The sequence below is a fragment of the Manis javanica genome, chromosome 14, assembly GCF_040802235.1.
Source record: "Manis javanica isolate MJ-LG chromosome 14, MJ_LKY, whole genome shotgun sequence".
NCBI lineage: Eukaryota > Metazoa > Chordata > Mammalia > Pholidota > Manidae > Manis > Manis javanica.
The window spans coordinates 85,371,060-85,395,808 of NC_133169.1; the positions used below are offsets into that span (position 1 = coordinate 85,371,060).

At 41.5% G+C, this 24,749-nt stretch overlaps 2 protein-coding genes across 2 annotated transcripts in view; one reads left to right on the top strand and one right to left on the bottom strand.

Moving 5' to 3' along the window:
* Window positions 1-28: 28 nt before the first annotated feature.
* KIF20A (kinesin family member 20A) lies at window positions 29-8,202 on the top strand. Its single transcript, XM_017681327.3, has 19 exons — window positions 29-455; window positions 702-887; window positions 2,050-2,139; window positions 2,240-2,359; window positions 2,948-3,086; window positions 3,202-3,389; window positions 3,475-3,604; window positions 3,784-3,978; window positions 4,092-4,203; window positions 4,304-4,372; window positions 4,563-4,706; window positions 4,848-5,013; window positions 5,125-5,286; window positions 5,412-5,551; window positions 5,686-5,788; window positions 6,103-6,301; window positions 6,531-6,622; window positions 6,850-6,987; window positions 7,615-8,202. The coding sequence occupies exons 2-19, from the start codon at window positions 723-725 to the stop codon at window positions 7,933-7,935; spliced, it is 2,673 nt and encodes an 890-aa protein (XP_017536816.1). The 5' UTR covers window positions 29-455; window positions 702-722; the 3' UTR covers window positions 7,936-8,202.
* Window positions 8,192-24,749, bottom strand: part of CDC23 (cell division cycle 23) — a 23,266-nt gene continuing 6,708 nt past the window's right edge. The window contains exons 7-16 of the mRNA XM_017681328.3: window positions 18,712-18,889; window positions 18,527-18,624; window positions 18,301-18,382; window positions 11,808-11,961; window positions 11,572-11,691; window positions 11,172-11,247; window positions 10,811-10,872; window positions 10,040-10,118; window positions 9,843-9,962; window positions 8,192-9,644 (exon numbers count right to left, since the gene is read on the bottom strand). Of these exons, the coding sequence (XP_017536817.1) occupies window positions 9,474-9,644; window positions 9,843-9,962; window positions 10,040-10,118; window positions 10,811-10,872; window positions 11,172-11,247; window positions 11,572-11,691; window positions 11,808-11,961; window positions 18,301-18,382; window positions 18,527-18,624; window positions 18,712-18,889 (1,140 nt within the window). The 3' untranslated portion in view covers window positions 8,192-9,473. The remainder of the gene's footprint in view (window positions 9,645-9,842; window positions 9,963-10,039; window positions 10,119-10,810; window positions 10,873-11,171; window positions 11,248-11,571; window positions 11,692-11,807; window positions 11,962-18,300; window positions 18,383-18,526; window positions 18,625-18,711; window positions 18,890-24,749) is intronic.

The following is a 24,749-nucleotide window of genomic DNA, read 5'->3' on the forward strand; positions in this document are numbered from 1 at the left end:
GGTAACCCGGATCCAAATTTGAGTAGTGGAAAGGTCAAGCCGGAGCCAACAGTGTCCCAGTCTCTTCCGGCCCCTTTCCTTGCGCTGATTGGTTCCTGCAACTTTCGCTATGTGATTGGCCTAACGAACATAGCGCGTAATTTAAAACATTGTATCAGTAACAAAAGTGTGCCTTGTGGGCGGAGTCGTGCTCTCAGGAGGCGGCGAAGTCGTTTCTGCGGCGGGGTGTAACTGAACCGGTACCGGAGGAGAAGTGTCGCGTCTTCGGGTGAGCGTACAGCTGGCTGAGCCCAGCTGGGCTACCCTCGCTGAACAGGCTTCAGAAAGCCGGGCTGCCGCCTTCTCTTTTTTTAATACCTCTGTTCTCACTGCGTGCCTGGGGGCGAGGTTAGAGAAGGAGCCTACGGCTACGGTTTCTCACCTGCAGCATTACTGACACCACTTCCGCTACACCGGTGAGTCTGACACCCTACTTGGAGTGTGGCTTGCTTTTGGAGCCGTATATCGGTTCACACCCGTTTGCGGTCGGAAATCCAGCCTCCGACTGTATTAAATGGTTAACTCCTCTCATCCCCTTTGCTGGACGTTGAAGAGAAAGGGAGTAGGAATTTAGGCAGCAAGACCAAGATGTCCTGGACAACGGAATTCTTACCTAGAATTTGCAGCTTCTTCAGATTCTCTACCCACTCGTTTCTTTTTAGATAAAAGCTGCCGTTGCTGTCATGTCGCAAGGGATCCTTTCTCCACCAGCCGGCTTGCTGTCGGATGAGGAGGTCGCAGTCTCTCCCATGTTTGAGTCCACAGCTGCAGATCTGGGGTCTGTAGTACGCAAGGACCTGCTGTCAGACTGCTCTGTCATCTCTACCTCCCTGGAAGACAAACAGCAGGTAAGAGTTGGAGGGTGGCTTGGGGGCAGTGATATCCTGTTTACTAGTTGTCCATACACAGAAGCATGAGGTCAAAAACCAGCAATCCTGAGGGTCTGAAATTAATCCAAAATTGAGAGCATGACAAATAAAAACTGGAGAGTTGTGTGTCCATAAGATGAACAATGTAAAGCATTGCATTAAAAAAACACCCTCAAGTGCATACTTTTGTTACTATTCTGAGGGAAGGCTACTATTTCTGTATCCTTCACCATGAGACTCATACATACTGAATAATTCGCACTTGGTCATACTGCTAATAAGCAGGTGGAGTGTACACTCTGGTGTTAATGTCAACCATAGCTTTCATTTATGGAGTTTTTCTTTCTGCTAAGCTAGGGTTTCTCACCTGCAGCATTACTGACACTCAGGGCCAGATAATTCTTCATTATGGTGGCTGTCCTGTGCATTGTAAGCTGTTCAGCAGCATTCCTGGCCTCCACACCCTAGATGTCAACAGCTCCTTCCCACTTGTGACAACCAGGAAACCTCCTTACATTGTTAAATGTCCCTTGGGAGGGAAATGGCCCTGGTTGAGAACAACTCTACTCAGAAGTCTCCTCGTTTATAGTTTCATGAAAGCAGGAGCCTTGGTAATGCCCCACTGTGCACTACCAGGGGCTCTTTGCATTCCTGGACCATAGCAGGAAGATCTCTAAATATATGTTGAATGAATGAGGTGGGTGCTATTATTAACCCCCCCCCTTCTGCAGATGAGGAAACAGAGGCAAAGAATTTAAAGAATTTGTTCAAGGTCTCATAGTTACTAAATGATGGAATCGGGGCTCAAATTCAGGTGTACCAGCCTCCAAGGTGCTGAACTACACTGGGCATTGCCATAATATCACAGGCTGATTTGTGTACCAGTCAGCCATTTCTGATTTAAATAATCAGTGAGGTAAGTCAGGTTTTCAGGATACTGAAGAGACAGGGAAGGGTGATAATGTAGTGAAAAGTCATGTGGGTTGGAATGATTTCAGAACCAGAGTGGCCACACAGAGACAATGGAGGTGCAATATTGGTAGTGATAGCATGACTCCCTGGAACTATGTGCTGTGCGCCCTTCTGCTCAGAAGTAACTGCTGAGACTAATCTGTGGTTCTGGCCTGGAATTCTGACACAGGTTCCATCTGAGGATAGTACAGAGAAGGTCAAAGTATACCTGAGAGTCAGGCCCTTGTTACCTTCAGAGTTGGAACGACAGGAGGATCAGGTATGTTTCTGAGGAGGGAGGATTCAAGGTGGAACGATGCAGTACAGCAGAGGTTCCTAGTTCCTTTCTGTAACAGACAACTATGTTTCCCCCTTCTCAGGGTTGTGTCCACATAGAGAACATGGAGACCCTTGTTCTACAGGCACCCAAGGATTCCTTTGCCCAGAAAAGCAATGAGCGGGGAATTGGACAAGCCACCCACAGATTCACCTTTTCCCAGGTATGGAGGTTCTGGTCTGTGAACAAGGGACCAATATGTAGGGGCAACTTTATTCCTTCTTTGGAGGGAAAGCTTTTTACTTAACTGTGAGTTCCTTATGTATGCATGTCTACATTTGTGGGCCCCCTTGTCTTGTTATAGTCAGTGTGTCAAGTACTTTATATGCATTAATTCCCAACAACTTTATCATTATGATTATTGTCCTTATTTTCATGACAAGGATACTGTGGCTCAATGAAGGCAATGTTGCTAAGCCATGTGGCTAGTCATTGGTAGAGGTAGGACTTGAATCTCGATCCAACCATCTCCAAAGCCCTCAGCTGTGACCGTTATGTTGTCCCACTGTGTGTGCAGCATCAGACTTAGTGGACAGCTTTCCATGAGTATTTGTTGGTTTGGGTAAAAGATGGACTGGCAAAGAGTAGTTGAGTCCTCGGTGTTCAGGGAGCAGCTGGCAGCACTGCAGGAAGAAGCTGGTTGAGTAGGCTCCAGAGCCAACTGCCCAGGAAGGGATGCACCTGCTGGCTCTGCACAGGAGGCAAGTGGGAAATGAATGATGGGCCTCTGAGAAACAGGATCTCTCTCTAGATCTTTGGGCCAGAAGTGGGACAAGCATCCTTCTTCAATCTGACCGTGAAGGAGATGGTAAAGGACGTACTCAAAGGGCAGAACTGGCTCATCTACACATATGGAGTTACCAACTCAGGAAAAACCCACACAATTCAGGGTGAGTCATATGCCTCATAGGATTGCTGACTGGCCTGTAATGTCTTTGCCTTTTGATGCTCTGAGTTGAGGAATAGTACTTGTCTCAGCTGCCCATCTTTCTCACGTGTTTCCAGGTACTATCAAGGATGGAGGGATCCTACCCCGGTCCCTGGCTCTGATCTTCAATAGCCTCCAAGGCCAACTTCATCCAACACCTGATCTGAAGCCCTTGCTCTCTAACGAGGTGATGTGGCTAGACAACAAGCAGATCCGGCAGGAGGAAATGAAAAAACTGGCCCTGCTAAATGGAGGCCTCCAAGAGGTGAAGTATTGGTGCTCACAGAGATGGGGACAAGAGGACAAATCTTGGGAAAATTTTGTGCTTATATTTTCTTGGGCCCCTCCAGGAGGAGCTGTCCACTTCCTTGAAGAGGAGTGTCTACATTGAAAGTCGGATGGGTACAAGCACCAGCTTTGACAGTGGCATTGCTGGACTCTCATCTACCAGTCAGTTTACCAGCAGTAGCCAGCTGGATGGTATGTACCATGACTAGGCTCTGTGCCAAACAGTAGGAACCCACTCCCCATTCCCAACAGCTGCCAGGTGGTACAGACCCGAGGCTGCAACCTGAGCTCTGCCTTCTGAGACCCCTGCAGGCTGAAAGGGAGATGCACTACTCTAGGACTGACACCCTGTACATTGGCTTCTTCCCCAGAAACGAGGCACCAGTGGGCACAGCCGGATACTGCCCCTGTAAGTGTCCCTGCAGACATTCGCTTCTCTATCTGGATCTCCTTCTTTGAAATCTACAATGAATTGCTTTACGACCTGTTAGAACCACCTAGCCAGCAGCGCAAGCGGCAGACTCTGCGGCTGTGTGAGGACCAGAATGGCAATCCCTATGTGAAAGGTATGGAAAAGGCGGGAGACTGGCTGGTATGAACCGTGGAGGGCACTTGGGGAAAGACTAGGAAAGAGTTAGGTCCTCCTATCTTATGTATGCCCTTCTCTCCTTTGCCTCAGATCTCAATTGGATTCATGTTCAAGATGCTGAGGAGGCCTGGAAACTTCTGAAAATGGGTCGTAAAAACCAGAGCTTTGCCAGCACCCACCTGAATCAGAACTCTAGCCGCAGGTGAGTGGGTTGTGAGAGTCAACTTTTCCCTGTGTTCCTGGAAACATTAGTTCTCCACCTGGTTGTGAAAGAGGTACAGTGACATTTTCTTAACTTCCAGTCACAGCATCTTCTCAATTCGGATCCTGCACCTTCAGGGGGAAGGAGATATAGTCCCCAAGATCAGCGAGTAAGTTCTTCGATTTAGAAATGTGGGCTTCGTGGCCATAAATTGAAAGGAGGTCCTCAGAGGATTTACTTCTGTTAGATTCTTGCTCTCCTTCCTTGGGGACAGAGATTCATGGTGGGTCTTCCCCTCCCCAGAACTAAATGACAGGCTGGAAAACTCTTAACATGTGGGTTCCTGTCCATCATTAAAGGTTGTCACTGTGTGATTTGGCTGGCTCAGAGCGCTGCAAAGATCAGAAGAGTGGAGAACGGCTGAAGGAAGCAGGAAACATTAACACCTCTCTGCACACCCTAGGCCGCTGTATTGCCGCCCTGCGCCAAAACCAGCAGAATCGGTGAGCTTTTGTAAGCCATAGGCCAGTACGGCCTGGAGCTCTGCAATTTGCTAAGACTTCCTGCTCACCACTGGGGGTGGTGCTAGGATACCCTAAGGACTGGAATTCTGCTCACAGCTCTGTTCTCTGGTTCTCCGCCAGGTCAAAGCAGAACCTGGTTCCCTTCCGTGACAGCAAGTTGACTCGAGTATTCCAAGGCTTCTTCACAGGCCGAGGCCGTTCCTGCATGATTGTTAATGTGAACCCCTGTGCCTCTACCTATGATGAGACCCTTCACGTGGCCAAGTTCTCAGCCATTGCCAGTCAGGTGAGAAACTGTAGGTGTGATGGTCGTGCTCACTTTGGGCTGGTACTTTTATTTAAGGAAGCTACTAGAAACTAGTTATAGATTCAATTAAGATTTTTTTCCCCACACTAGCTTGTGCATGCTCCACCTGTGCAACTGGGATTCCCACTGTTGCATTCACTCATCAAGGAACACAGTCTCCAGGCATCTCCCAGCTTAGAAACAGGGGCTAAGACAGACCCAGGCCTTGATGACATTGAAAATGAAGCTGACATCTCCATGTATGGCAAGGAGGTGAGAATGCAAGAAAACTGGTGCAGCAGTTCGATGGCTATACATTGTCCATGGTACCTTCTAGGTGAACCTGTGCCCTTTGAGGTCATGGACATTGGTAACTTCTGACCCATTGCCTTTCCTAGGACCTACTACAGGTGGTGGAAGCCATGAAAGAACTGCTTTTGAAAGAACGACAGGAAAAGCTGCAGCTGGAGATGCAGCTCCGTGATGAAATTTGCAATGAGATGGTGGAGCAGATGCAACAACGGGAACAGTGGTGCAGGTACCAGCTATATGACGCCTTTTGGTCTGTCACCTGAACCAGAGGATGGAAATAGGAGATGAGAATGGAGTTGTGGCTCAAGATCTGTCCTTCGCCATCTTCATTCACTTCTCTTTTCTCGTCTTTCTTGACAGTGAACATTTGGACACTCAAAAGGAGCTACTGGAGGAAATGTATGAGGAGAAACTAAAAATCCTTAAGGAGTCGCTGACAAGTTTTTACCAAGAAGAGCTTCGGGTGAGTTGCCCCAAACCAGCCCCAGGTAGCTCCTCAGATTCTCATCACTAGCTTGCCTGAGGTAAACAGATTTTATAAACTCTGGTAGGGCAGCAATAAGTAACTCACTTTTCTCTGGTCTCCTTAGTGCTTTGTAAGTGTCAGACTATGTTTGGTGAATTTTAAGGTTTTGGTTAGCCAGGAAATGGTGTAAATGCTAAGAAACAGTCTTCTGAAGTGTAAGTACCAGGAAGGTTTTATTCATTGTTCAGTCTTCTGTTCCTGCAGGATTTGTCTGACTTGGAACAGAATTGTACTCTCTGCTTCCCTCTTAGGAGCGGGATGAGAAGATCGAAGAGCTAGAAGCTCTTCTGCAGGATGCCAGACAGCAGCCAGTGGCCCGTCAACAGTCAGGGTCTGAACTGTCCTTGCGGCAGTCACAAAGGTTGGCAGCTTCCACCTCTACCCAGCAGCTCCGGGACGTTAAAGCTAAATTGGAACAGTGCAGGGCAGAGCTGAACTCCACCACTGAAGGTGAGGAAGGAAAGATGGCAGGAAATATAACAGTGGCTCAGGGAAGAGAGATTCTTCACACGGGGGCCTTCTGACACCAACTCAGCATAATTCCATCAACCCTGAGCTACATCTCCCTGACAGTTCACTCTAGGATGCATGTGGCCTCGTGTTTTGTATTTGCTGCAAGTTACTGTTAAAGAGGTAAGTCCAAGGCTAGGAAGCCCACATGCTTATTTCCTTTCCTCAGAGCTGCAGAAGTATCAGAAAATGTTAGAACCGCCACCCTCAGCCAAACCCTTCACCACTGATGTGGACAAGAAGTTAGAGGAGGGCCAGAAGGTAAATCAGCTTTCTCTGTTACCGGAGTTCTTACCTACGGCAATTTACAACACTGTGTCCCTGGATCATGTTGAGGACAAGATGTTTTCTCTGCATTCCTGGGCAATGGCTATTTCATTCAGCTGGCTTGCCTTTCTAATTTTACTTCTCTTCAAATAGCCATCCGATTCCAGATCATTATCTTGTTGATCTTGGGCCACAATTTGGTTCCTACTCCTCCTTTTCAGAATATAAGGCTGCTGCGGACAGAGCTTCAGAAACTTGGTGAATCTCTCCAGTCGGCAGAAAGAGCCTGTTGCCACAGCACTGGGGCAGGCAAGCTTCGGCAAGCCTTGACGACTTGTGATGACATCTTAATCAAACAGGTTAGGACAGCCTCTTCTCTCCCATCAGCCCACTCAAGTATATGTAAGAAGGGGAATGAGGAGCTGAAGAGAAAGGTAAAGATTTTTAGGCTAATCTTATAGTGAAGGAAGTTTCTCTTCCTTTCAAAATAAAAATAACCAACCATTCACTGTGCAAAGTAATTTATAGGCATCTTCTTTGTTACAACCCTGGGGAGACAGATACTATCACATTTCATCCAAGATGCTTGGATTGTAAGAAACCATTACTTTATGAACCACTAAGACAAAACACGCACAATTAAGCTATGACATTTTTCATCAGTAAATGCATCCTGATTCCAGATATTATGATGTTAAAAAAAATATTAAACAGAGATCTTAATTTGATACCTAGGCCCTGAGGCTCTTGGAGGTTAAATAAACTTATTCAAGTTCATAACACTAAGTGTTAGAAAACATCTATTTGGTCTGTGTCTTTGGGTCTTCAAGAAAATATCCCCTATGCAATTATAAGCTCTGACCTTAAAGAGTTAATCTTTGTAGAAACAACTGTTAGCAATTAGTAGTGGACGGCATGTATGATTTTAACCTCTTGTTTAATATACCAGACTTAGTGTTTTCTATAACTTTATTGATCTTCCTTAGGATCAAACCCTGGCTGAGCTGCAGAATAACATGATGTTAGTAAAACTGGACCTTCGGAAGAAGGCAGCATGCATCGCGGAACAGTATCATACCGTGCTAAAACTCCAAGGCCAGGCTTCTTCTACCAAAAAGCGCCTTGGTGTCAGCCAGGAAAACCAGCAACCAAACCAACAGCCCCCAGGGAAGAAACCTTTTCTTCGGAACTTACTTCCCCGAACGCCCACCTGCCAAAGCTCAGTGGATTGCAGCCCTTATGCCCGGATCCTGCGCTCACGGCGCTCCCCTTTACTCAAATCTGGGCCTTTTGGCAAGAAAAACTGAGTGTGGGGAAGAAGAGAGCATGCATCGCGGAACAGTATCATACCGAGTCTGTGGGGAAGAAGAGAGCCTGAGGTGGGTCAGCTGCCCAGCTCAAGAAATAGATCTCTTTTAAGCTTTACCATATACCTGGAACTCTAACCAGAATGCAATATTCAGACACTAGCTGTTTTTCCCTTTTGTAATATAATCACCTATGTAATCTCATGTTTTTTTACTTATATGGTTTCTATGCACACAAAAAAGTATTAAATAAAGGTATTATTCACATTTTTATTTGAATTCCAAGCTGAGCAAGATCTGAAACAAATTATAAAAAGGGCAGAAAGTTGAAGGTCAAACATCATTCAGGCCCATGGGAACCCTGCACAGGAACGGCAGTAGAGACCAGTAACTTGTGTACAGCGAACCTAAGAAAGCTTGGTAAGAAATGAATTCAAGGGACATTAGGTTTTCTAAACCTTCCTTAATGTAAAACGAAGTGTCATACGTTAAGAGGTGAATGAGTAACAATCTTGTTTTAGAAACAGAAAAGCTGGTCCCTCACCTCCAAGTCATCCAGTGTCTACTATACACATTCGTTATGGCAGACATTATCGTCAGTGTGCTGCCGCCTACTGAACACACGTGCGCAGACCTGAAGCCCTCCGCAAGTATAGCAAGAATGAGCCCCTTTACCTTGGCTAATCAAATGAAGGCTGAGGAAAACATTGCTGGAGATAGAGGAGGAAAGAAATATAATTACATCAAAAATACTAAAACAGGACAGCTTGAAGTGAGTTTATTCTTGTCCTTAGAGTCACAAAAGTTACCATTCCCAAATGTCCATGAAATGACTGCTTTGCTTTAGGAGGGGTAAGGCTGACTGTATAGAGGTCGTCAGCAGTTCCTTGCTCAGAATCTTTTGCCCCTACTTTAGTTCAACTTGAGTAACTTCCAATTTGAAAGCTTTTAGGCAACTCCTCAAAACTGTTTTGGAAGGATGTCTCCCTATAGTAAGAACAAATGGTATAGCTTCATTCATTTAAACCTAATCTCTGACATCAGGATAGTCACGTTCAGCGAATCCAAGAACAGTGAGTGAGGTCATGTCTTTCCGGGGCCCTGATCCTCCTAGGGCATCCAGTGCCCCTACTGCCAGCACAAGGCAGAATGACACACTTTTCTCCCTTCTTTGCCTCTCTAAAGCAATTTTCCACTCCCACCAGCATTAAAACTTTCCTGTAGTCTTGCCTGTGCTAAAGTGCTATTAAAGGGATGATTTTGGTGAGGGAAGGTCTAGGAAGAAGGCCAAGATCTATAGCCACTCTGAACAGAAAGGAAATAGAAGTGCTTCTCCTTGACCGAAGACAGTGACTGTTCCTGCCAGGATTCTTCTGTCAGCGCACTCTGAAGGTCATACTATAAACTGCCCCCAAGTTGCTGTTTCCACCTGTACAAACAATAGAGCTAAGGTCCTTGGAAGAACAGAAGTAGCTGTTCCTTCTATAGAGATAAGGCTTAATATGTGTCTAGCAATGTGCTGGCTTGAAAGGAGCCGACTACGGTGTGACTGAAGACAGGTTGAGCGGAGAAACTCTGCGTATGGGAGTGTTGTTAGCAGACAGTGAAGCAGGGAGGAAAAAGGGAGCAGGCATCTCGGTGGAGGGAGTCTCGCCTTGGTTCCGAAGCTGCAGGATTTGCCGGAGCAAGGCTTTGCCTTCTTCTCGGGTCTGAAACAAAGGCAGGCAACTGTTTCAATATGTCCAAGGCTATTCTCAAAATCGGATTCTAAGATACAATATATAAGTTCCACAGATCAAAGAACCTTTCCACTTACCTTTTTACCCACCTTTCACCCCCCAGATCATGAAAAAAATTGTATGTTCAAGCCTAAAATTCAAACCCTTTATTAAAGAACTGATACTCACGTCGTTGAACGCACAACACTTTTGGGCACAAGTTGAAGCTTCATCCCACAGCTTGCACTTAAAGTAGTACTGGGCCAGATAGCGGAAAGCAGTGCTCTCTTCCAAGTGCTCCACTATTTCCTAGATCGGGGAAGCGGGAATGACTGAGGTGATAAGAGTAAGACCAGCAACCCAATTCTCATGCTCATGACACATACCCCACAGGAATAGATATCTTGGATATATTTGATGTAACATTGGGCAGCCTGTTCTGACTCAGTCAACTGTTCATGAAGCCTACAAAAAAAATTGGTCTTTAAGTACAGATCACATCTCGAGGCAAGCTAGTGATATAAAGTAGAAGCACAGGATCATGACCCAAAAAGTGACAATACATAGACAGACAAGTACACATTTCAACATAAATGGCACCCTGGAGCCAGAATACTATTAGTTGTGAAAGCTTAGAATCATTATTCTGCTACTGTGATGAAGGAAGCATTAGTAAACACCTAAACTGGATAACACACCTTTGCAAAAATTCTCAGGTAATAATCCTGAGCCAGATAAAAAAAGATACCGAGCAATTCAAACTTTTTTCTAAGAATCCAAAAAAGAATTGCCAGGAATGAAATTGCATTTAAAAACCTCTTTGCCTGCCATCTCTGAGTTACTCCTTATTCTCTTGAGCCTTATCAGGAGATTAGAACTTAAAGTAGTTTTCTTAGACTGCTCTGACATGACAATTTCATTCATTCCTTTTAGTTCATTCTTGATCCCTTGCCTAATAGGAAAGCAATTTCCCCTTCAGAGAGAAGAGGCATGTGTTTAAGTCAAAATGGCTAACTTTCGAGACCAGTATTCATACCCACTGCTACATCCCCTCCCCACACTCATGCAGGATGATGGATGGAGGCTGTAGGGCATGCAGAACCACAGCCCAGAGAAGCCAACAGAAATAACAATAGCATTTCACTCCTTTCACTCACTTTGCCAGTTTCACCAGAGCCATCTTCTCCACATCTCCCACGGCATAAGCTCTCCAATAACACTGTCAAGGAAATAAACCGGTCACTTTGCCCACTGCCTTATGCACCACGACTAATCATAAAGGCTCAGGTCCTGCAAGCCTCCTAGCATTTGTACTAGATCTCACAGGGCCAGGCTGCATACTGACATTCCCACTGATTTTGTCAGCCCTGCTGCACTTTCTAGCCTATGCACCTATAAATACCCAGACTTTCCTACATAGATAGAGAAGAATAAAAGAAAACTAAGGCACAGATAGCCTAACCCTCCATCAGAACAGCAGGTTTCTACTCAAATTCTCTAGGACCCAATTTCAGGTACCTTTTTGGCTTCCACTAGTTGATTGAGTTTCTCATAACATTCTCCTAAAGCAACCAGCATACGAGAATCATTGGGCCTGAGGGAGAAGAGGGATAGGCAATCTGAGCAGACTTTATAGGTAACTTAAGTACTCCCTTGAGGAACCACCACCACAGCTATTTCAGATCTATGCAAGGACTGGTCTTTAATCCAACGCTTCATATAATTGTATTATTTTGTGTTCACAATTATACTATTAACCCATCAGTAGAATACACTACATGAAAATGACCAAACAGCACATGGCAAGTTTAAACTCAGGTCACTAAGAAGCAAAACTATGTGATTCTTCGGTAGCTATTAAAAAAGAAAGGTATCAGCCCTCCCCACAACAAGCACATCATCACCTGGCCAGACTTACCGAAGCTGGTGGGCCCGCCTGTAATAATAAAGGCAGTAAAATGGCATCTTAAGGATTTCATAGGTCTGCCCAAGACCATACCAGGCCCTGTAGTCCCGCTTATTGACCTCAATGGCATGCCTAAGAAATGAAGGAGAGACTGGTAAGAGGGCAGAATCAAGGTTGGCAACTTGCAGGCTCAATAGACTCCCAACATCAGAGCAATCAGCTCCACCTCACCCCTACAACTAGTTTACCTATAAGCTTGAATAGCAGCAGATGTGTTCTTCATTTCCATGTACTCGTGCCCCATCAGTGTCCAGGCCCCAAGATACCGAGGATTCAATTTCAGGGCTCTCTGGAAATATAAGGCTGCTTTCTCATGCTGAGAACGCAAACTGTAATAATTTCCTGATTTTTTAAAAAAGGAAAAAATATATATGAGTAACTAGAAAGGTAAAAATAAAAGCCCACTAAAATAGACCACATTCCATAAAGTGGGCATGAAACCATAACCCAGTCCCCCGAAATCTTTGCAGAAAAGCCAAATTGTACATAAGGGAAAATATCATCATTCCCTTGGGAAATATATTTTACGTATCAAACAATGTGGTTTAGAAAAAAAAGAGTTCCCTACCACTGCAAGTTTTCCTTCATTTTATTTTATCTGGATACAGCATTGATATACACATTTTCCTAAGAAAGGGCAGGGCATTTCTAGAGTATGCTTTAGACTGGCTGGATTTCCAACTATATTCCTAGACTCCTGAGGTACCTTGAGAGTTAAAAAGGTAAAGCTCTGAGCTCCCTTCTCCCACAAGAATCAAAGTAGTTCTATTATCACTGTTCTTGAAAGGAGCATGTGAAAGATTTCAGGATTCTGTGAAAGAATTTGAAGAAAGGGTATAAAGGCCATCTGTTGTATGTCAACTGCTAAATGGATAAACAAAATGTGGCATATATCCAAACAGCAGGCTATTACTCAGCATAATAAGGGAAGAACTATTGATACATAGTACAACATGGATGGTCTTCAAAAACCAGAAGCTGGATAATAAGACTAAATATTGCAAGATTTCATTTATATGGAACTTCTAGAAAAGGCAAATTATAGAGATAGAAGGCAGATCTGTGGCTGCTGGGGGATGACAGGGTCTGACTGCAAATAGACCTAAGGGAACTTTCTAGGTTTGACAGAATGTTCCAAACTGGGTCACGGATATAGTTACACAACTGTATAAGTTTACAATAAACTCACTGAACTGTAAACACAAAGTAGATAAATTTTATGATATGTAAGTTGTATCTCAATAAAGCTATTTTTTTTAAAAATGAATGAATTATATGTAAGAACTTGTTCACCATGTAAGAACTTGTTCTTTATGCTTCAGAAGATCGGAGACTGTTGAGAATTAGGCTTAGGGTTGATTAATGATTGTGCATTGAATCCCCTATACAGAATTTTATTGTTGTTAACAACCATTTGATCAATAAATATGAGAGATGCCCTCTCAAAAAAAAAAAAGAATGAATTAGAGCTATACCAAGACTGGGAGGGATTTTTCATGAGATATTGTTGAATGAGAAAAGTAAAATGCAGAAAAATGTATACAGTACAAATCTATTTTTGTACAGCCCATTAAATCCTGCATACATGTATATATATTTTTATCTGGTATGGAACATGCTAACACAAGTATTTTAAAGGGAGAAGCAGTCAGCAAGTAAACAAAAAAAACCCTGCATTTCAAAACATCTCCTTTAAATATAAATTGTATATATATACATAAATAAACTAGATAAAAGATGGCTTTAGATGTATATATATTAACTTGTAGAGATCATAATATACCATCAAGTGGAAAAAGCAATTTGCAGAAAAATTATATAACATGATTCAATTTTGGTCAAGAACAATTAACAAAATATAAATCTGTCTAGATTCAGTTGTTTGATTCAGGAGACATCATTTATAACAGTTGTCTACACCATGTAACTGATCATTTTAAGTTCAAATTCAAGTTCACATTCACACGGGAAAAAAGCAAGATGGAGTACTTTATGTCCTACACAAGGATATCTTTGCTTCTGCCCCTAACTCAGACTGAGAGCCAGAAGAATAAACGGACTTGAAAACAAATCCTACCATCTGCAACAACATGGACGGAACTAGAAGGTTTTATGCTCAGTGAAATAAGCCAGGTGGAGAAAGACAAGTACCAAATGATTTCACACATTTCTGGAATATAACAAACAAAGCAAAACTGAAGGAACAAGCACACATAATGTAGTGCGGGGGGACACGGGAAAGGCAGCATATACAGAGAAGACAAATAATGATTCTATAGCAGCTTACTATGCTGATGGACAGTGACTGTAATGGGGTATGTGGGGGGGACTTGATAATAGGAGGAGTCTAGTAACCATAATGTTGTTCAAGTAATTGTACATTAACGATACCAAAATAAAATAATAAAAAAACACAGAAGGAACAAAACAGCAACAGACTCACGAACTCCAAGAAGGGACCAGTGGTTACAAAAGGGAAGGGGTTGGGAAGGATTGGTGGGGAGGGAGGGAGAAGGGGATTAAGGGGCATTATAATGAGCACACACAATATAGGTAGGTCATGGGGAAGGGAGTATAGCAGAGAAGACAAGTAATGACTCTGTAGCACCTTACTACGCTGATGGACAGGGACTGCAATGGGGGAGGGTATATGGGGGGGGGACTTGATAATATGGGTGAATGTTGAAACCACAATGTTGCTCATGTGAAACCTTCATATGATTGTATACCAATGATACCTTAATTAAAAACAAAAACAAACAAACAAACAAAAAAACAGACTATCTAGGCAGAGTGTCCAAAGGTTGCCTTTTGTAATTGAATAGGAAAAGTGGGGTAGTGATAGCAGGGGTATAAGCCCTAGCTGCTGAAGGGGTCAGGATGACAAAGGAGATTTTAAGGAAGTCATAACTGGCAAGTTCTGGGCAAGTTTAAGTAGATGAGATTTTTTTTTTGGCCAGTTGGAACAATTACAATGTACAAATACCAGTTAAATGATTACAATGTGATGGGCAAACATATTGTTATAAGTACTTTGTATGTATGTACTTCATCTTCAATACAACTACATGAGAGAAGGTGGTACTGTTATCGTCCCTTTACAGATGAGGAAACTACAGCACAGGGAGGTTAGATCCAGGGTCACACAGCTAGTCAGTCACAGAACCCAGATTTTAACTTGGGCAGTCGGGTTCCAGAGTCCAAACCTTAACTATGCTATACTTAGGATATGCTGCTTATATACATAGGTGTATATAATTTATATTAATAAACATATATTATAAATACATCTATGTTATGTATCTATACATAATGCCGCCTCTTGAGAGACTGGGACACCAGAAAAGATGCAGAAGAAAGCAACCAATTCACTCTATTCTTGTTATTTCATTCTGTCTCAGGTCCTCAGTTTCTCTTCTCTCCACACTGTCTCCTTCCACTTCATGGGAACTAGCTATAATGTGAAAGCTGAAGTATATGTTTTATCATACCTAATGTTCCTTATTAATATCTAAGGTAGGAGGGCTGAATTCAACAAACATTTATTGACCATATGACAGGAACTTTGCCGAGCATTCCAGATACACTGAGAAAAATAACACGGTTCATTAACGAGTTCACCTCAAATGATTATTTTAAAAAACAACAAACTCCTAAATCATTAGTTTTATGTGTCTCCTTTGATTTTAATTGGCTTTAAGTCAATAGGTTAAAAAAAGAACTATTCATTATCTCCCCTACTTCTATCTCCTTTCTTCATGTAAAGGGCATTATTACCCATCTGGTTACCCAGTCACCAATTCTTGTGTGTTTTACTTCCTAAATATCTTCTAAGTCCAATTACCTCTTGCCATTCCTCCATGGCCAATACCTCAGTTTAGGCTCTAGTCATCCCTACACTGGATTACTGCAAAAGCCTCCTAGCTGGTCTCCCTGCCTCTAGTCTTGCCCTATTTCTAATCCCCCCAACACACTGTCTCTAGTTTCAATCGAAATTAAAACTCTGAAAACTTACATCACTCTCTGGTTTAAAATCCTTCAGGCCTCCCTTATTGAACCCTCACTCCTGCCCATTCTTCAAACATTACTGTCTCAAGAAGCTTTTCCTACTCTCAGACTGGAATAGATACCTTTCCTATCTACTCTCTTAAGATCCTATATTTACCTCAGTCATAACACTCAACCCACTGTATTTTAGCTGCTTCCTTACTGGTCTTCCTCAACTGGCAATTAGGGTAGGGACCGCAATACAAAGCCCAGTGCCTGGCACTCAGAAGGTATTTTCTGAATAAACTGTAGCTCCACCCTCACCTTAATGGACTTTATTCTATATTCATAATGATCTGATATTGAAAAGATCTTTTGTTCTGACTCTTACCTATGTTCCCACACGTACATACTAATTTCTAAAATGCTTATTGCCCATATTAGGCTACAACTGCCTCAAGAGTTGGAAACATCCCTTGAACAATTGATGAGCTGAAATTCTAACAGTTAATGAACAACAACCTGACCTAGAAAGGTATGAAGGAATGCATGATCTTGATGCAGTGTCACCAAACACCTAATCACAACCAACCAGGCTTACTTCTACCCAGGAGTGGCCACTGATCTGCTTATGTCAATTGATGCACAGGCCACACTACGTGGCCAAGTACACAGGGTTTTCAATCTGGAATAATTCTGACACCAAGAGCTTACTTGGCAGCACCTGCAAACATTTTTGGTTGTCACAAATGGAGAAAGGGGGTTACTGGCATTGAGTGAGTAGAAACAGGGATACTGCTAACACATTACAATGCACAAAATTATCAGCACAAAAAATTATCAGCACAAAATGTCAATAGTGCCAAAATTAGGCACTCTGATACAGAGAAACAGGTATGCTCATTTCTTTTCATAGGACTAGAAATTCTTACAAACTGTTTAGTAATATTAAGGTTTAAAATATACACAATTTAATCCAGCCTTTCACTGCTGGGAACATATTACACAGAAATAGCTGCATAAACATACAAAAATAAATGTACACATACAAAGATGTTTACTGAAGCAATTTTAACAAACACTGGCCACAACTTAAATAATATAAAATGATTAAATAAAAATGATGGTAAAAACATCTTAAATATAAGCATGAGCAGTTTTTTCCTGGACACATCTTCTCAGGGACAGGAAACAAAATAAAAATAAACAAGTGGGACAACATCAAACTAAAAAGCTTCGGTACAGCAGAGGATACCATCAGCAGAACAAAAAGGCATCCTACAGTAGGGGAGAATATATTCATAAATGACTCATCTGATAAGGGGTCAACATCTAAAATACATAAAGAACTCTTATGCCTCAACACCCAAAAAACAAACAAATTAAAAATGGGCAGAACACCTGAACCAATGTATCTCCAAAGAAGAAATACAAACAGCCAACAGGCACATGAAAAGATGCTCCACATCACTAATCATCAGGGAAATGCAAATTAAAACCACAATGAGATGCCACCTCACACCAGTTAGAATGGCCACTATTCAAAAGACAAGAAATAAATGCCGGTGAGGATGAGGAGAAATCGGACCCCTCCTACACTGTTGGTGGGAAAGTAAATTGGTGCAACCACTGTGAAAAGCAGTACGGAGGTTCCTCAAAAAACTAAACACAGAAATACCATTTGACCCAGTAATCCCATTTCTAGGAATTTACCCAAAGAAAACAAAATCCCTGATTTGAAAAGATATATACACCCATGTTTATGACCCCACTATTTGCAATAGCCAAGATATAGAAGCAACCTAAGTGTCCATTAACAGATGAATGGATAAAGATGTGGTATATATACACAACAGAATATTATTCAGCCATAAAAAGAAAAGAAATCCTGCTATTTACAATAATATCGAAGGATCTAGAGGGTATTATGCTCAGTGAAATAAACCAGGTAGAGACAAATACCCTATGATTTCACTTATTTGTGGAATATAAAAACAAAGCAAAACAGAAGGAACAAAACAGCAGTGGACTCATAGACACTGAGAAGTAACTAGTGGTAACCAAAGGGGAGGGGCTGGGGCAGGTGGGCAGGGAGGGTGAGGGGGATAAAGGGGCACAATAATTTGCAATCACAATATAAATTAGTCATGCAGATGGTAGTACAGCATGGAGAATATAGTCAATGATTCTGTAACATCTTTCTACCTTGATAGACAGTGACCACACTAGAGGGGGTGAGGATTTAATAATATGGGTAACTGTTGAACCACTCACTGTGTTGTATATTTGAAAGATTGTATAGCAACAACACTTCAATTTTTAAAAAAAGATGGTAAATCCATATAATAAAACACTAAATAGCCATCAAAAATAATACAAATATAGGTACTAACATGAAAAGAAGGAAAAAAACATATTGTTAAGTTTTGAAAAAGGAAGTTATAAAGCAGCCAGTATAATGACACAATTTTTGCAAGCCAACTGTATACACACACATGTACATTTTTGGTATTCACACAGGAAAATATTTTGGAGTCGTGTTCACCAAAGAATTTTGGAGGTGGGACTACAGTGAGTTTTCACATTCTATTGTGTGTTAACTTTGTTAACTTTGACACATACATATTGTTATTTTTATGTTTGTATTACTTACAATAAAAGTAAATCTTAAAGGAAAAAAACAGTGACTTTTACCAATTACACAGCATGTTTCTACACGATACTTATCAATCTCACAGAGGTTGTGAGCCAGGTAACTCAACTCAGATTTCATGCTCTAGAAGAAAAGAAAAAGACAAGCTAAGCATGAAAAAGGAACCCCCTAAATTATTTTTCTTGTAGCTAATGCAACTGGATAACAATCCAACCCATGAGATTAAAGCACAAAAGTGCTTAATCACAAGCAAAGGAAGCAGCTCACCCTGACATAAAGAAGGTTAGAGAATGTATCCATATTTTCAATCCTATAAGGGTCTTGTTTCCTTAGCTCATTAAAAATAGAGAGGGCTTTGTCGATATCTGTAGGAAGGAGACAGAAAGAGTTCAGAAAATAATACAGTGCTACTTTTAGGGTTTGATGGTATTTCATTATCCTTATTCACTCACCTCTGATATTGTGATAGGCAACTGCAATTTGGGAAACAATATATGAGCTCTTAGAAAAGCCCACATCAATGAGATTCTGATACTTCTGCAGGGCCTCCTCTATCAACTGCAACTCTGTGTATATATGAGCCAGAAAAAATTCTTTCATCCAGGTGTCTGGCAAAGACAGGAACTTCAGCTGGTAGCAGGAGAGAGAGGGAAATACTTAATATATTTGGACCTCTCCCCCAAATGAACATCAAGGAACTATCTTTATTGCCTAAAGAAACTTATCACCAAAATTTTATTAAAGCACCTAATAACGAATACAGGACAGTTCAATTGAGTGAACAGGAACCTCAAGCACAATAGGGAGAGCAGCCTAGTTGGAGAAGGCTTCAAGGAAGGATGGAATATGAGGTGAGTCTTGGAGGATGGGTAGGGCTTGAACAGAAAAAAGGGAGAAGAGAAAAAATACAACATTCTAGGCAAGGGCAACAACATAAATAGAAGCAAAACAGTCCTAATGAGTGTGGGTGAACAGGATAAAGAAAACAGCTTAGTTTAGGTGCTGGGAAATACTGGAAAAATAAGACAGAACTCCTAGGGTGGATCCTATGGTGCAGTAGGAAATGGGATGCAACAGAAAATCACTGCATTTCTGGCAATAGAATGACACAATGACATAGGTGTTTTAAGAATAAGTTTGGAGAAAAATTGAGGACTGGCTTAAAGATGGCAGCATGAGAGGTGAGAGAGAAACCTCCTCCCCAAACCACATATAATATGAAAATACAGCAAATAAAACTAATCCTGAAAGAGCAACAGGGAAGAAGGCTGCGACAGATCACCTGCATCTGGGGAAAAGAGCAGACCTCACAGACAAGAATAAAGTATCAAAGCCATGACCCAGCAGGACCCAAGCCCTTCCCCCACCCCAGCTTACCAGTGGGAGAAAGAGAAATGGAGTGGAGACGGGGTGGAGGCCTAGGACTGCTGAACACCCAGCCCTGGAGATCTTCTCTGAGAGCACAAACCTACATTACATGGTGCTCTGGAGATTAGTGGGGTTGGAAAGCTAAGTCAGGCAGAATACTTGGAGTGACTGAGATTCCAGCTGCTTGTGGAGAACAGGTACCCAAAACTGGCTGCTCTGGGACAAAAGAAAGACAGGCAGTCTGAGAGACTTCCCAAAAACAAGACGTCTGCTAAAGGAGCAAGGATTGCACAGAGCTTGCTGCTCAGAGGAGAAAGGACGGGTGGACAAAACTGTCCCGGCGCACTCAGCCCAGCAGGTTGGGAACTTTCAGGACCTTCAGGTGCTCCATCTGCCTGGCTAGAAAGGCAGCACCACCACTGCAATAAACAGCCTGCCACTCCTTCCTCCCAGCTAGAATATGTGCGCAAACCTGCTGCCCCCACCATTGCACCAGACCAGCCAGAGGGTGGCCCTGACTGTGGCAGCTACAAGGCCATAGCATAGCGAACTCTCCCTGTGTGCTTGCCCCACTGGCCCCAGCAGTGGAGGCTGTCACTGCCCCTGAGAAGCAGGAAAGAGCTCTTTCTCCCGGCACACATCAGCGCCACTCACACGTGACCCCTGGCATCACTCCACAGGCTGAGCAGCTCCAGAGAGTAGAGATTATGGGCACGTGAGAGCAACGCCTACACCAAGTCATTACAAATAGGGAACATCAAAAGAACCAGGTACAAATCAAAATCCCACAAACAAGAGAAAGAGGACCAAGTGAAACTAAACTCAACAACCTTCTTGAAAAAGATTTCAAAATAAAATTCATGAACATGTTCACGGAGCTACAGAAAAACAGTCAAGACCTCAGGGAGGAATTCAAGAAAGAGGTAGAACCTTTGAAAAATGCAGAATCTGAAATGAAACATACAATGGAGGGATTTAAAAGCAGATTATATGAAGTAGAGGAGACAGTAAATGAAATAGAAATTAGAGAACAGGATTACAAAGAAGGTGAGGCACAGAGAAAAAAGGATCTCTAGGAATGAAAGAATACTAAGAGAACTGTGTGACCAATCCAAAGGGAACAATATTCACATTATAGGGGTATGAGAAGAAGAGAGAGAAAAAGGGATAAAAAGTGTCTTTGAGAAGGTAATCACTGAAAACTTTCCTGGTCTGGAGAAGGAGATAATCTCTCAGGCCATGGAGGTACACAGGTCTCCCAACACAAGGGACCCAAGGAAGACAACACCAAGACATATAATAATTAAAATGGCAGGATCAAGAATAAGGACAGAGTATTAAAAGCATCCAGAGACAGAAAAAAGATCACATACAAAGGAAAACCCATCAGGCTACAATCAGACTTCTCAACAGAAACTTCAGAGGCCAGAAGGAGGGGCATGATATATTTAATGCAATGAAACAGAAGGGCCACCAATAGAGAATACTCTACCCTGCAAGATTATGATTTAAATTTGAAGGAGAGATTAAACAATTTCCAGATAAGCAAAAGCTGAGAAAATTTACTTCCCACAAACCGTCTCTACAGTGTATTTTGGAGGAACTGCTATGGATGGAAGTACTCCTAGGACTAAAGAGCTGTACCCAGAGAAAAGAAAACCACAGTAAAGGAGGTAGGCCAATTAATTACTAAGCAAATGCAAAATTAAATCAACTACCACCAAAGTAAGTCAAGGGATAGGCAAAGAGTACACAATGATACCTAAAATATAAAGAATGGAGGAGGAAGAAAAAGGAGGAAAAAAAAAGAACCATTAGATTGTGTTTGTAATAGCACACCAAGTGAGTTAAGTTAGACTGTTAGATAGTAAAGAATCTACCCTTGAACCTTTGGTAACCACGATTCTAAAGCCTGCAATGGCAATAAGTACCATTACTTACAATTAGTATATATTGATAATATATATCAATAATCACTCTAAATGTAAATGGTCTTAATGCACCAATCAGAATACACAGAGTCACTGAATGGATAAAAAAACAAGACCCATCTATATGCTGCCTACAAGAGACTCACTTCAAACCCAAGGACATACATACACAGACTAAAAGTGAAGGGACGGAAAAAGATATTTCATGCAACTCATAGGGAGAAAAAAGCAGTAGTTGCAGTACCTGTATCAGGCAAAATAGACTTCAAAACAAAGAAAGTAACAAGAGACAAAGGATATTACATAATGATAAAGGGGTCAGTCCAACAAGAGGATATAACCATTATAAATATCTATGCACCCAATATAGGAGCACCTAAATATGTGAAACAAATACTAACAGAATTAAAGGGGGTAATAGAATGCAATGCATTCATTTTAGGAGACTTCAACACACTACTCACTCCAAAGGACAGATCAACCAGACAGAAAATAAGTAAGGAGACAGAGGCAATGAACAACACATTAGAATAAATGTACCTAACAGACATCTACTGAACACTCCACCCAAGAAGCAGGCTACTCATTCTTCTCAAGTGCACATGGAATATTTTCAAGAACAGATCATATACAAGGCCACAAAAAGAGCCTCGGTAAATTCAGAAAGATTGAAATAGTACCAACCAGCTTCTCAGACTACAAAGGTAGGAAACTAGAAATAAATTACACAAAGAAAACAAAAAAGCCCACAAACACATGGAGGTTTAACAACATGCTCCTAAATAATCAATAGATCAATGACCAAATAAAAAGAGATTGAGCAATATATGGAGACAAGTGAAAACAGTAACTGAACACCACAATATCTGTGGGACGCAGCAAAGACCATGCTAAGAGGGAAGTATACTGCAATACAGGCTTACTTCAGGAAAGAAGAGCAATCCCATATGAACAGTCTAACCTCACAATTAATGAAATTAGAAAAAGAAGAACAAATGAGGCCCAAAGTCAGTAGAAGGAGGGACATAATAAAGATCAGAACAGAAATTAATAAAATCAAGAAGAATAAAATAATAGAAAGATTCAATGAAAGCAGAAGCTGGTTCTTTGAGAAAATAGGTAAACACCAGCCCGACTTATCAAGAAAAAAAGACAGTCTACACACATAAACAGAATCAGAAATGAGAAAGGAAAAACCTACTACAGACACCACAGAAATACAAAGAATTATTAGAGAATACTATGAAAAATTATATGGTAACTGGATAACCTAGAAGAAATGGACAACTTTCTAGAAAATACAATCTTCCAAGGCTGACCCAGGAAGAAACAGAAAATCTGAACAGACCAATTACCAGCAAGGAAATTGAACTGGTAATCAAAAAACCACCTAAGAACAAAATTCCTGGACCAGATGGCTTCACCGCTGAATTTTACCAAATATTTAGTAAAGACCTAATACCCGTCCTCCTGAAAGTTTTCCAGAAAGTAGAAGAAGAGGGAGTACTTCCAAACTCATTCCATGAGGCCAGCATCACTCTAATACCAAAACTAGGCAAAGACACCACAAAAAAGAAAATTACAGACCAATATCCCTGATGAACATAGATACAAAAATACTCAACAAAATATTAGCAAACAGAATTCAAAAATACATCAAAGAGATCATCCATCATGATCAAGTAAGATTTATTCCAGGGATGCAATAATTGTGCAATATTCAAAATCCATCATCATCATCCACATCAACAAAAGGGACAAAAACCACATGATCATCTCCATAGATGCTGAAAAAGCATTAGATAAAATTCAACATCCATTCATGATAAAAACTCTCAACAAAATGGGTATAGAGGGCAAGTATATCAACCTAAGAAAGGCCATATATGACAAACCCACAGCCAACATCATACTTAACAGCAAAAAGCTGAAAGTTTTTCCTTTAAGATCAGGAACAAGACAAGGATACCCACTCTCCCCACTTTCATTCAACATGGTACTGGAGCCACGGCAACCAGACAATACAAAGAAATAAAAGGCATCCAGATTGGTAAGGAAGAAGTTAAACTGTCCCTATTTGCAGATAACATGATATTGTACATAAAAAACCCTAAAGAATCCACCCCAAAACTACTAGAACTAGTAAGTGAATTCAGCAAAGTTGCAGGATACAAAATGAATACACAGAAATCTGTGGCATTCCTATATACTAATGATGAACTAGCAGAAAGAGAAATCAGGAAAACAATTCCATTCACAACTGCATCAAAAAGAATAAAATACCTAGGAATAAACCTAACAAAGCAAGTGAAAGACCTATACCCTGAAAACTACAAGACACTCATGAGAGAAATTAAAGAAGACACCAATAAATGGAAATACATTCCATGCTCATGGATAGGAAGAATTAGTATTGTCAAAATGGCCAATCCTGCCTAAAGCAATTTACAGATTTAATGCAATCCCTATCAAAATACCAACAGCATTCCTCAATGAACTAGAACAAATAGTTCTAAAATTCAAACGGAACCATAAAATATTCCAAATAGCCACAGCAATCCTGAGAAGGAAGAACAAAGCTGGGGGGACTATGCTCCCTAACTACAGGCTCTTCTACAAAGCCACAGTAATCAAGACAATTTGGTACTGGCACAGGAATAGATCCATAGATCAATGCAACAGAACAGAGAGCCCAGATATTAACCAAGCATATATGGTCACTTAATATATGATAAAGGAGCCATGGACATACAATGAGGAAACGACAGCCTCTTCAACAACTGGTGTTGGCAAAACTGGACAGCTACATGTAAGAGAATGAAAATGGTTTATTGTCTAACTACATACACAAAAGTAAACTCAAAATGGATCAAAGACCTGAATGTAAGTCATGAAACCATAAAAGTTTTAGAAGAAAACACAGGCAAAAATCTCTTGAATATAAACATTAGCAAGTACATCTCCTTGGGCAAGGGAAACAAAAGCAAAAATGAACAAACGGGACTACATCAAACTGAAAAGCTTCTGTACAGCAAAGGACACCATCAGTAGAAAAAAAGGCATCCTATACTATGGGAGAATATATTCATAAATGACATACCCGACAAAGGGTTAACATCCAAAATATATGAAGAACTCACATACCTCAACACCCAAAAAGCAAATAACCTGATTAAAAAATGGGTGGAGGA

Coding starts and splice junctions, on each gene's coding strand:
- KIF20A (XM_017681327.3), top strand. CDS start 723: ATGTCGCAAGGGATCCTTTCTCCACCAGCCGGCTTGCTGTCGGATGAG. Junction 2,360..2,947: donor ACAGATTCACCTTTTCCCAG/GTATGGAGGTTC, acceptor ATCTCTCTCTAG/ATCTTTGGGCCAGAAGTGGG. Junction 4,373..4,562: donor ATAGTCCCCAAGATCAGCGA/GTAAGTTCTTCG, acceptor CCATCATTAAAG/GTTGTCACTGTGTGATTTGG.